An 11,855-nucleotide genomic window follows, 5' to 3' on the forward strand; every position below is an offset into this window, starting at 1 on the left:
GTTATATACGTAGTAGTTACTTATACTTTGAGTAATTCTAGAGGGATACTCTTCATTAAAAAAAATTATCACTAAAAATAAATAACTTTTTCATTATATCGGAATAACTTTTAAAGATTGTAAGATAACTTAACATCCGCCTTACTATATTTATTATACACTAAATGTAATTAAGAGTTTGATATAGTTATCCGATATTGTACTTTCCATTTTGTAAGTGGCAAAAATAGTATTTCGTTGTAGTGTAATTGGATATGAAAAATCTTACAACCTTTTTAGAATGGGACTACTTTTGATAGAGATAGGCGGAAAGATATAGCAAAAAAGAGTTAGAAATAATTGAGAGCCGTGAAAACTTGTAGGCTAATCACTAATTTTATTTTATTTTTGGTGTTAGCATCCGGTTCACCCTTAGGGCTAATCCGGATTCGGGTCGAGTTCTGGGTGGTTAGGTTTCATTCCCCTCCCAATTATTGTTGCGGGGGATCAAACACGGGTTCTTCCTACCAAGTTCAGCCCCAATCAACACTGAACCAACAAATAATTGGTAGGCTAATCACTAATGATACCTCGTTATTAACTCGATCGTTACCTCCCAATTATAACAAAATCTTTATTTAATTCGTAACATCGTTATTATATTTAAAGATATACTTATTTATCGATTATCTTTATCACTTGAGTCCAAATTAGCATAATCATTTATCAATATACCTAAAATAGAGTGGGCTCTACTCCATCACAATACCAATTAAGGACAAAACTAAAGTACATTCCATTCACTCAAGACTCAATAGTGTGGATTTGCAATGGTTTCGATTAATCATCATACTATTTATTTATTTTTTAAACAAAACTTTGTGTAGAGAAAGTTACAAAGAATAAATTATGTAAGTAATTCCTCAACGATTAAGCATCAATATAATACTATGTGTTGGGGTGTTAAAATGGGCCCACCATTTTAACCTAAAAGCCAATAAAATCCACTCAAGCCCAATATCCCTTACAAGGCCTCAAAGGCCCAACAAAGGCACTATATATACCCCTCAAAGGGCAAGGTAAAGGGGCCATTCTCTAACCCTAGAGAAGCTACCCTACTCTCTCTCCCCTAAACACCTCATTTTATACATCAATTGTACTGACTTGAGCGTCGGAGGCTCCGCCTCGGGGACCCCCCCTTGGCCCGGAGTTCATCTTGCAGGCACCGTACGTGATCGGAACTCAAGACATCAAGGACGCTCCTTCCATCGTTTCAACCCCGGAACACTATGTTTCTACTTTTCTGTAGAAATAGTAAAAAATTATGTAGACGGAATTCAATTCTAAATTATACGAAGTATATTAATAATACCCGTAAAAAGTAGGTAGATCACAAACCTTATATTAGTATGTTAGATTGTTGGAGTATCTTTTTTAAATGTAAGGACCATTTTCCTTTACACACATGAGATCGAATTCCCAAGGATTGGCTCTTTTCATAAGTGTATATAATGGGTGCTTAATTAAAGTTGTGGTTATGTTGGAGGGGTTAATTATGGTGGGATAATTACATCACATGACAATATAATCTTTGGTGCATGTTAATGAATTAAATAAAAACATTTGGTGGCATCATTCGATTCAAGTGCACCAATTATTTGACATAACAATGCATTTTTACTTTTTATTCATAACCGCTCCTTTAGCATTTATAATGCAGACAACCAGCCGCCTCTCATTTTTTTATTTTAATATTTTTATGATTATTTTTAAGATCATAATTTAGTAAAAAAATCATATTTTTAAATGAAAATTAGAAAGTATATTTACATAATTAAAAAAAATGTGATATGGCCACAAAGTACAACGTACGTGGATACCAAATTGCATGCGCACTCTTTAATTTATTTTGGCCAATGTTTTATTTGATGGGATTTTTACATCTTCATTCGATTTACTTTTGAAACCCCGATTAAATTTCACACACACCCTACTGAATTAACACGTTCACAGGTTAACTAGTCTAATTATACAAATCTATATTTGAGTCGGCTCGACCATATGACCTTTAAATTAGAAGGTGAGTTTTTCACCATTAACTTGTGTTGATAACGATGATATAAATATAATACTTTGTATATAGTAGCCAGTGGCGTATCCAGGATTTTAAAACAGGGTAAACACTTTTAAAAGAAATAAAAACTACAATTTTTTTTTAAAAAAAAGATACAATGAAAATAACAATTCAATTTGCGGAGTACTAATCACAATGTTTACATAAAATTTACAGATTTCACCGTTCACTCTTATTTTATAAATTCTAAGATTTTAAATATTATACAAGATAAATGTATACGGAGTATTCCGTGTTATATAAGCAAATAACAACAAAAGTTTAAAAATATACGAAGTAGAAATTAAAATCAGATGAGAATATGACGTATCATCCCCGAAAAAAGGAAAAAATTGGAATTTTAAATACTTGGCAAACTAAAATAAGGTTTATATATTTAATATGCAACATAGAAACATACAGGCAAGATGCTAGAGTGGTTAGTAAGGGTTCGACTCCTAGATTTAACAAATTTTTGTCTTTTTTTTTAAAACTCAGCCTATTAAAATGATTTTTCGATTAAAAAATTGGGTAGACATTGTCTACCCAGTTTACACTATGCATCCGCCCGAATGTCTACCCAGTTTACACTATGCATCCGCCCCTGATAGTAGCCCTTACAAAAAGTAATCCGTATGATTAATTAAGTCCATATACGTACCTAACTATATACTATATGCCTATGTGATCTTAGAGGTTATAGTGTACATTGGAGATATGCATGGCATTTGGCTAATAATTGGCTGTATAGCTTAAGTCGCTAGGATGGTCCAACATTCCCCATTTTGTATAATTAATCTTCCGTATCCTTTCTTTTTGTTAGTATCAATCTCCTTGTGTTTGTTAATTACCCAAGAAATATTATCGATGCTTAACTATTATACCTTTAATTAATTATGTTACCATGCATCTTAAAACAATAAATTAAAATACCAATTAAAATGATACCACCTCCGTTTATAAAAACCTTTATGGTTAATGTTTGCATGATAAAAGTAGAAAAGTTGGTTGAATATAATAAAATATGGACAAAGTAAGAGAAATGTGTAAAAGGTGGATGGGTGTAGGAAAAAAAAAACAAAAGGTCTTGCATGCACAAGGTGTACAATAAATTTATTGTGCACCAATATAACTTTTACCTAATTTTCTTTAACTTTTACTCATTTTTCTCTAACTTTTATATTATTAAAAAGAAGTTAATAAATAAACGTTTTAAAGTGTTAAATGATTAATTTTATACATTATTAGTGATTTTGAAGAAATGTTTTTTATTAGAATGAAATTTTTTATTAATAAAACGGATTTTTCATGAAATACCCCCGAATTATGGCGTAATTCACCAAATGCCCCTCGACTTTCAGAAATTCACCAAATGCCCCTCACAAATGACTTAATACCCAAAATACCCTTACTAATGACGCGCCGTTAGTCCTCCGTTAGCCTAATTTTTAAATTCACCAAATACCCCTATTTTATTACTTATTTCATATAATACCCCTATTCTGAAACTTAATTCACCAAATACACATAACTTAAAATTACCCATTTTGATGCTCAGCGGCTAGTTTTTATGTTTGAAAATTAGCCGTTGCTTATTGTTTGCTTATAAAAACCCCTTTTCTGACTATTTATTGTAGTTTTTCTATTGTTTTGTTAATTTCATATCATTTTTGTCATGAGTTTTCTTTCAAAATCATCATCCACACCCATGAATCCACATATGTAAGAGTCCCAAACAATTTCTAATATTATGGGAGGAAATTTCCATCTGAGGCTCCGATACAACACTCAGTAAGTTTCAATTATGATCCAATAAGTTCAGGCCTCATCCAGTAAAGACAATGCACTTTAGCTGAGCAAAAGGCCAAAAAACCCCATTTTCAAAGGGATCTTATGTAAGTGAAGCTGAAGTAATCAATCTAAAGCTAACACCTTAATTTTCTTATTGTCCGAATGGTAAAGAAACTAAGAAATCAAGTTCAATAACACATACATTTTTATCACAACCTCGATTTCAACTTGGATTCATGATGTGAAAATCTTGAGTTTGGAGGCAAATCTTTGTGCCAAGATTCATGTTTTTTCACTGGTTCATGAGCTTTGGAACATACCTTAGTTTCATTTTTTTTTCTTGTTCCCTCAAATCCAAAAATAGACATTTGTCCATAAATCTGACCATGTCAATAGGACCTAGCTCAAAAGAAAAGTGGGAAAACCTTTATGCCTCGACTGTAAGGTTGAGAGAAAGTTAGGAGATTGAAGAAAGATGTTTGGAGGCAGTAGAGACAGGAGACAAAAGGGAGTTAACGTTAAATATGTGGCATGGAAGCAATAGAAGCCGAGGTAGCTGGAACATATGCGTTAGAATAAAATTAATAAGAGCTTTATTTTTAATCTGTTTGCATATGTTAAAGATATTTCCCATATTGAAAAAGGAATACCTTCCGATTGCGTGGTAAATATAATTAATTGGTCACATAAAGAATAAGGTACAAAAGAAGTAGCTATTTTCTTGAAGAGTTGCGACGTTTTGAGGTGTTTTTAGGAGTGTTTTCTGTTTTAGTGTTGTACCGGAGCTTCAGATTGAGTGTTGTATCAGATATTCGGATGTCAAATTTTCTCCCATGATAACAAAATTTATTTGGGACTCTTACATATGTGGACTCATTGGTGTGGATGATGATTTTGAAAGAAAACTCATGACAAAAATGATATGAAATTAACAAAATAATAGGAAAACTACAATAAACCGTCAGAAAAAGAGTATTTATAAGCAAACAATAAGCAACGGCTAATTTTCAAACACAAAAACTAGTCGTTGAGCATCAAAATGAGTAATTTTAAGTTATTGGTATTTGGTGAATTAAGTTTCTGAATAAGGGTATTTGGTGAAATAAGTATTAAAATAGGGGTATTTGGTGAATTTGAAAATTAGGTTAACGGAGGACTAACGGCGCATTATTAGTAAGGGTATTTTGGGTATTAAGTCATTTGTGAGGGGCATTTGGTGAATTTCTGAAAGTCGAGGGGCATTTGGTGAATTACGCCAAAATTCGGGGGTATTTCATGAAAAATCCGTTAATAAAAAGTAGATAACTTTTATATGTATAAGGATAACTTTTAAGCATTTTACGTCAACTTTAACTTTGGTGTACAATATTTATCGTACACCCCATGTAAATAAGAATTTGTGAAAAAAAAAATGAAGAAAGTAAGAGAAAGAGTAGAAAATTGTAAATATTGTGAGGGTAAGAAGGATGTACTACCTCTGTTTCTGAAAGTTCTTTACGCTTTGGAATATGTGCCCAACGTATGAAAACTTTGACCGTAAATTCTCAATATAATATACATCAAAACGTTACATATATGATTTTGTTAGATTAGTTTCGTTATGTATTTTCAGAATATCAACATTTTATAATTTTTCCACATACGAAATTAGATATATTAGTAGTTAAATATTGTATTAGAGTCTGTGCAAATAGTGAATGTAAAAAACTTTCTGAAACGGAGGTAGTATAAGGTAGTAATTTTTTATGTCCAAAAATAGAATAAAGCAAAATGTAAAATAAATTATGAAACAGACTAAAACAGAAAGTGTAAAGATCGATCATTTTAAAAGGGAATTAGTATGATAGAGTCCAAATAAGCCGTCGCGGGGGAGTTAATTTACTTAATTAGCTGAGTTAATTACTAGAAATTAATTAATTGGCTGCGCAAAAGCCAAAGGCCACATGAGAAAAGCAAAAGGGTTAGGGAATTAATTTAAAGTTAAGACAAGACGACAATAATTGAGACCATATCTTATCAATCATTTTCAAATTTAAGGAGAAAGCTAAGTATAATTAATATCACATCATGTTGCATTCTTGCTCCTCGATTCTTAAATCCTTGTATTCTATCCATGTCGGCCTTGTTTGCTATTCGGTCTATACCTATTCTTACATTTGATTGACTACTTTGGACTAACCCAACTATATTGCTTCTTCCATTTTGTACTATTTTGTTTTACTGTCTATAGTATGTTTTATTAAATTAATGACCTTTATTGAATTGACAATATACTAATGTAATTTAAGAGGGTTTTCTCATGCTACTTTTGTTAGAGAGCCTGATTAATTTGGTTTTTTTTTATTAGTTAAAAAAAATAAAAAAAAATAAACTACTAGTAGTACTTCATCATCCGTATTAAGAAATGACAAATAAATTAAAGAAACGATATATATGTAGAAGGAAAAATCAAAAGCCAACATTCAAATGATAGTAATTAAAGACTTGATTTTTATTGTTTGGTGTATTAGTAAATGGAAAGCCATTTACTAATTAAAAACCATTCGTAATAACCAGCTTTTTTAATGTTTGAGTATCGAAGAGTCAAATGTCAATAAGAAAGCCGAAAGTCATTTACCATGCCAACGTCAAATAAAATGACAATTAAAAATAGGGGAAGTGAAAATTCATGGGAATTTATAGATAGTGTAGTTGTTTGGTTGACATAAAAAAGTAAAAATGGAGGAAGTTGGAATTCATGGGAAGTTGGAATTCCTACAAAACATGGGAAGTTAATTACAGTACCTAGCTCCCTTGGTCAATCAAAATTCATGGGAATTTCTAGTTCCCATGTTGTCAACCAAACAAATTAAGAAAATTCCCTTAGGGAAGTAATTTCCCTTGAATTACAACTTCCTATAGAAAATAAATTCCTATGTCAACCAAACAAGCCCTAAGTCTTAACAGTTAAAAAAAAAGAAGTTAGTCCGTATAAAAATGCATGATTAGAAGCTTAGCACAATACTTCCTCCGTCTTTTAATACTCGCAACGTTTGTTAGTTTCACGCATGCCAATGCACAACTTTGATCATTTATATCTTAAATTCTCTTTATGCAAAAATTATAAAAAGTTGATATTTTGAAAATACACATTGAGATGAATCTAACAAGATCCCACATAACTATGTTTTATCTTATATAAAAAATACTACGAATAGTCAAAGTAGATTATATGAATAGTGGCAAAAGTCCAAACGTTGCGAATATTAAAAGACGGACGAAGTATATATTTGGGGCCTCCAACCAAAAAAAAAAAAAAAAAAAAGGTCCCATTAGCATTAGCATAAGTAAACGAGAGTTGTGATTAAAATAATGTATAGTCCATATCATGCAGTGATACCCCTCTTGTCCCTCCAAAATTGTATACTTCTATAAAGGAGTTGAGATTTTGCACAAATGTCACCACCACACAAGTTCATGTTCATCACTTGATATCTATTCATTCTTCATATATCTTTTTGAGTCATCTTTTTGAGTCGGAAAAAGAAAAGATGTCACTAAAAATAAAAATAGTAGGAGTAGGTGATGAAGAGTTAACAAGAAAGATTGATATTGTTAATATTAGAGAGTATATTGAGGAGAGAGATAGTGAAGAAGTGGAGGAAATGGAGAGACAATGTGAGTTTGGGCAGCAACAACATAGCCATGGCCATGGCCATGCCCAGCCTTCCCTCATCACTCACCTCTTGGGTGACCCTTTTGCTAGAATTCGCCATTTTCCTACTCGCATCATGATGGTACGTATTTACCTACACAATACATGCATAATGTACGTTTTCTCACTTAAATATCATTTTTAAACGGAGATATATATAGGCCCTGTTCGGCAAAAGTAGCGGTAGCGGGTAGCGGTTCAGTAGCGGGTAACGGTTGGAGTAGCGGGTAACGGTTAGCTGTCAAAGGTAGCGGGTAACTGATATGAGTGTTCGGTAAAAGTAGCGGTTGATATTATAAAATAAAATAAAAGGTGAAATATTATTTAAAACTTTATTACTTTATTATAAATTTGTCAAACGCTACCCGCTACCTTAAACGCTACTAATTTTAACGTTTGATAAAAGCTACTCAACCGCTACCTCTACCGCTAACCGCTACCTAAATCGCTACCTCGCCAAACACTTATAAATTTTACAAGTAGCGTCTTGACTCGGTCAAAACGCTACCCGCTACCTCAAAAGCTACCGCCGAACACGCCCATAGTACGTACATGCAATTATAGTAATAATATGAGTCGATGACCCTGAGGCTTTTTAAAGGGGTCCCGCCTCGGCCTATATTGTAGTAATAATATGAGTCGGTAAGAGTACATAGTGTCTAATAATATTAATTGTGGGGTTTAATTTGTTGTTGATATGATGAAGTGCAGGTTGCTGAAAGTGGTGGAGAAATAGTAGGGGTGATAAGAGGAGGCATAAAAACTGTCAGTAAGGGAAACAAGGTTGGAAATGATCTACCTGTTTATGTAAACCTTGCTTACATTTTGGGCTTACGAGTCTCTCCCATCCACAGGTAATTCATTTATTTTTATTTATTTATTACCTACTACATATCTTCAAATCTTATACTCCCTCCGTCTCTTTTTGTTTTTTACGTATTCTATTTTGGGCGTTTCATTTTGTTCTTTACATTTCTTTTTATATTGTCACATAATGTATTAATATTTTATCAAAATTTGTGCCCAAATATTATTTTAACCAATTAAATCCATTGGACATTAAATATTTCTCATTTTTCCAATGTCAGATTTTTGATAAAAGTGAAAACATTATAAATAAACGTAATTTTTCTTGTTTAAATAAAAAAGTAGATGAATCTCAATACACATTAAATAGTCGTTAAATCGCGTGAAAAACATCAAATATAAAAAACAAAAAGAGACGGAGGGAGTACTTCTTATTGCACTATGTATGATCTTATATCTAGTGTATATAACCGTTATATCTAGTGTATACAAAGTGTGTGCATGACCCCGTACGTTGATAATATTTCAACCCAACTATTTATTTTATTTTTAATTTGTTTCTTTTCTTTCAGTGTAATATCAACCATTTCATACTCCATCCCTCTCTTAATATTCGACCTGTTTTGACTTTTTGCACTATTCACATAATTCACTTTGACCCTATTTTATTTTTATTATATGAAAACAAATGTTAGTATATAGTATATTATTGGCTTAATATATATTTTCAAATATTAATATTTTTATAAGTTTTTATAATATGTAGTTAAAGAAATTGGTGGTCCAAGTTGTGCATTGACAATCGTATCCGGTCAAAACAAGTCGAGTATTAAGGGACGAAGGGAGTAATACTTAGTACTATATCTAGGCTATCATGTAAATATGTCATGTAAAGATGTGGGGTGCATTTTTTACCATTTCAATACTCTCTACTCTCTGTGTATAAGTGAGTGAGTTGGTTAAAGTTCAAAAGTAAAAATGCTTATTCTCAAGGCTTGGACCATATATTACTAGTATTGCATGCACGCGATGCGTGCGGTATTTAAAAATTAAAAAAATTTGTACTCCAATAGTGTTATATTACATTTAATCACCTAAAAAAATGTTCATAAAGTTCATATATAACAAACTTTGACATGTCTCTATTAAAAATCTCTATTAAATACGGAAAAATGGGAGATTTTTTGCAGTCAAATCAGGTTTATAAGTGAAAAAAACTGAAAACTGTATAGGGTATTTTAGTCTTTTAAGCTGGAGACACCAAAAGCGTGATTACGATATTAACCCTCTCGTTTTCCCTTATGTAATAGAGATATATATGATACTCGATCGATCGTATCATGGAGATCATAACTCCTATCCCATCATTCGATACATATCATAACATGGAGATCGATATATTCACTTAAAACTTCAAATCAATTTCGTTTTCTATACAGAATACTTAATTAAATTACTGTTCGTGGATTCATTTGGAGTCAACCCATGTCTGATCTAGAGTCCTAGAGATCGATATTCTTATTCTTAATTACAAAAGTGATCCATAATCTTCATTTAATTTTATCATCTTAGAAATTGAAATTAACTTTATGGTTATCTTTGTGGTCAAGTTTATAATTATTCTTATAAAAGTGATCTTTTATATAAAAATGGAACCACTTTCTAAAGCAATAGATGCAGTATCTTGAGATTGTTTAATCATGTGTGATTACTATGCCTATCATATCATCACTCGTCACAGCATAGATTCTCAATCTAACCGCCGATCGATATAATCAAGAAATCATTCAACCTACCTAGAATGTGAATGTCTCTCTTTTTTTATTTCCTCTAGTATTCCACATATCTTTTTTTAAAATCATGCATCAAGCATATAAGCATCCTCTTAACACATATTCCATACTTTATTATTATTCACTTAACCTATTTTAATTACGTACATACTATCTCCGTTTCAAAAAGATCTTTACAGTTACTATTTGCACAGACTCCAATGCAATATTTAACTACTAATATATCCAATTTCGTATGTGAAAAAATTATAAAAATTTGATATTATGAAAATACATCCCGAGACCAATCTAACAATATCTTACGTGTAACGTTTTAATGTATATAATGGTGAGAATTTACAGTCAAAGTTTTTATACTTTTGACACATTTTCCAAAGTGTAAAGAACTTTATGAAACAGAGGTAGTACAACACTACTTCTTCGATTGATGTGACGCCTAGCTAGCCCCATGCCCGGATTTGAATGATGACTCATTTGTTTCGGAATTTTAAATTTCAGTTCAGTTCACGCAACATTGATTTTATGTGTCTTTATTAAAATTGACCTTGACTTTATTTGGAACAGGCAAAAAGGTATTGCTACAAAGTTGATTAAGAAGTTGGAGGAATGGTGCAAAGGAAAAGGAGCTGAATACGTATACATGATGACTGATTGTGCTAATGAAGCTTCAATCAAGTTATTCACTTACAAATTTAACTACACTAAATTTTGTTCCCCAACAGTATTGGTGCAACCAGTACATGCTCATCGGAAACCGGTTAACTCCGGCACTGCAATCGTCCGAATCCCACGACTATTAGCCGAGTCTTTATACAGAAGAATCTTCGCCAAGTCGGAGCTCTTCCCAAAGGACATAGACTCAATATTATCAAGCAAACTTCACTTAGGAACCTTCTTAGGCATGCCCAAAAAGTACTTACAAAAATGGGATCCTCAAAAGAAGCTTCTTCCACCTTGCTTTGCTATAATGAGTGTGTGGAACACTAAAGAAGTATACCAATTACAACTAAAAGGTGTGTCTAAGTTAACAAAGGCTTGTTGTTTAGGGAGTAGAGTTTTGGATGCACATATGCCTTGGCTAAAGGTGCCTTCTATACCAAACATGTTTAAGCCTTTTGGGTTCTATTTCTTGTATGGCCTTCATATGGAAGGGAAAGGGTCATTAGGGTTGATGAAGAGTCTATGTAACTTTGCACATAACATGGCTAGGGATGACGTGGCGTGTGCGGCCGTGGTGGCTGAGGTGGCACAATGGGACCCAGTGAGTGAGGCTATCCCACATTGGAAGAGGTTCTCATGGAGTGAAGACTTGTGGTGTATGAAGAAGCTTATTAAGAAGGTCCCAGAGAAACAAGGGGGTGATGTTGATGTTGATGTTGATGTTGATGTTGATGATTCTAAACCGTTGGATTGGGTTACTTCTGCATCATCTTCATCAATGCTCTTCGTTGATCCAAGAGATTTTTGATTGCTTACAAACCCCACCCCCACCCCCACCCTTAAAAGAAAAAGCTCTCCCCTTTTTTGGGTAGTTAAGCAAAGTGTGAATGTAAATAGTGCTTATCTTATGGTATTGCACAAATTGTCGGGTTCCCAAACTGTCGTGTTCTGATCATACTACCTCCGTTTCAAAATGATCTTTACGGTTACTATTTACACAAATATTAAGAAAAAGTGT

General features: G+C 32.6%; 1 protein-coding gene across 1 annotated transcript; it reads left to right on the forward strand.

Annotated features, from left to right (window-relative positions):
- The first annotated feature begins 7,303 nt into the window (after window positions 1-7,303).
- On the forward strand, window positions 7,304-11,750 carry LOC110804983 (probable N-acetyltransferase HLS1). Its single transcript, XM_022010577.2, has 3 exons — window positions 7,304-7,659; window positions 8,289-8,431; window positions 10,742-11,750. The coding sequence occupies exons 1-3, from the start codon at window positions 7,414-7,416 to the stop codon at window positions 11,643-11,645; spliced, it is 1,293 nt and encodes a 430-aa protein (XP_021866269.2). The 5' UTR covers window positions 7,304-7,413; the 3' UTR covers window positions 11,646-11,750.
- Window positions 11,751-11,855: the final 105 nt, after the last annotated feature.

Source organism: Spinacia oleracea, chromosome 4 (assembly GCF_020520425.1).
Source record: "Spinacia oleracea cultivar Varoflay chromosome 4, BTI_SOV_V1, whole genome shotgun sequence".
Classification (NCBI taxonomy): domain Eukaryota; kingdom Viridiplantae; phylum Streptophyta; class Magnoliopsida; order Caryophyllales; family Amaranthaceae; genus Spinacia; species Spinacia oleracea.

What these genes read in the sequence shown, in the direction of transcription:
- LOC110804983 (XM_022010577.2), top strand. Translation starts at nt 7,414, where the DNA reads ATGTCACTAAAAATAAAAATAGTAGGAGTAGGTGATGAAGAGTTAACA. An exon ending in TTCCTACTCGCATCATGATG is followed by an intron (nt 7,660 to 8,288) that starts GTACGTATTTAC and finishes GATGAAGTGCAG; the next exon opens with GTTGCTGAAAGTGGTGGAGA. An exon ending in CGAGTCTCTCCCATCCACAG is followed by an intron (nt 8,432 to 10,741) that starts GTAATTCATTTA and finishes TATTTGGAACAG; the next exon opens with GCAAAAAGGTATTGCTACAA.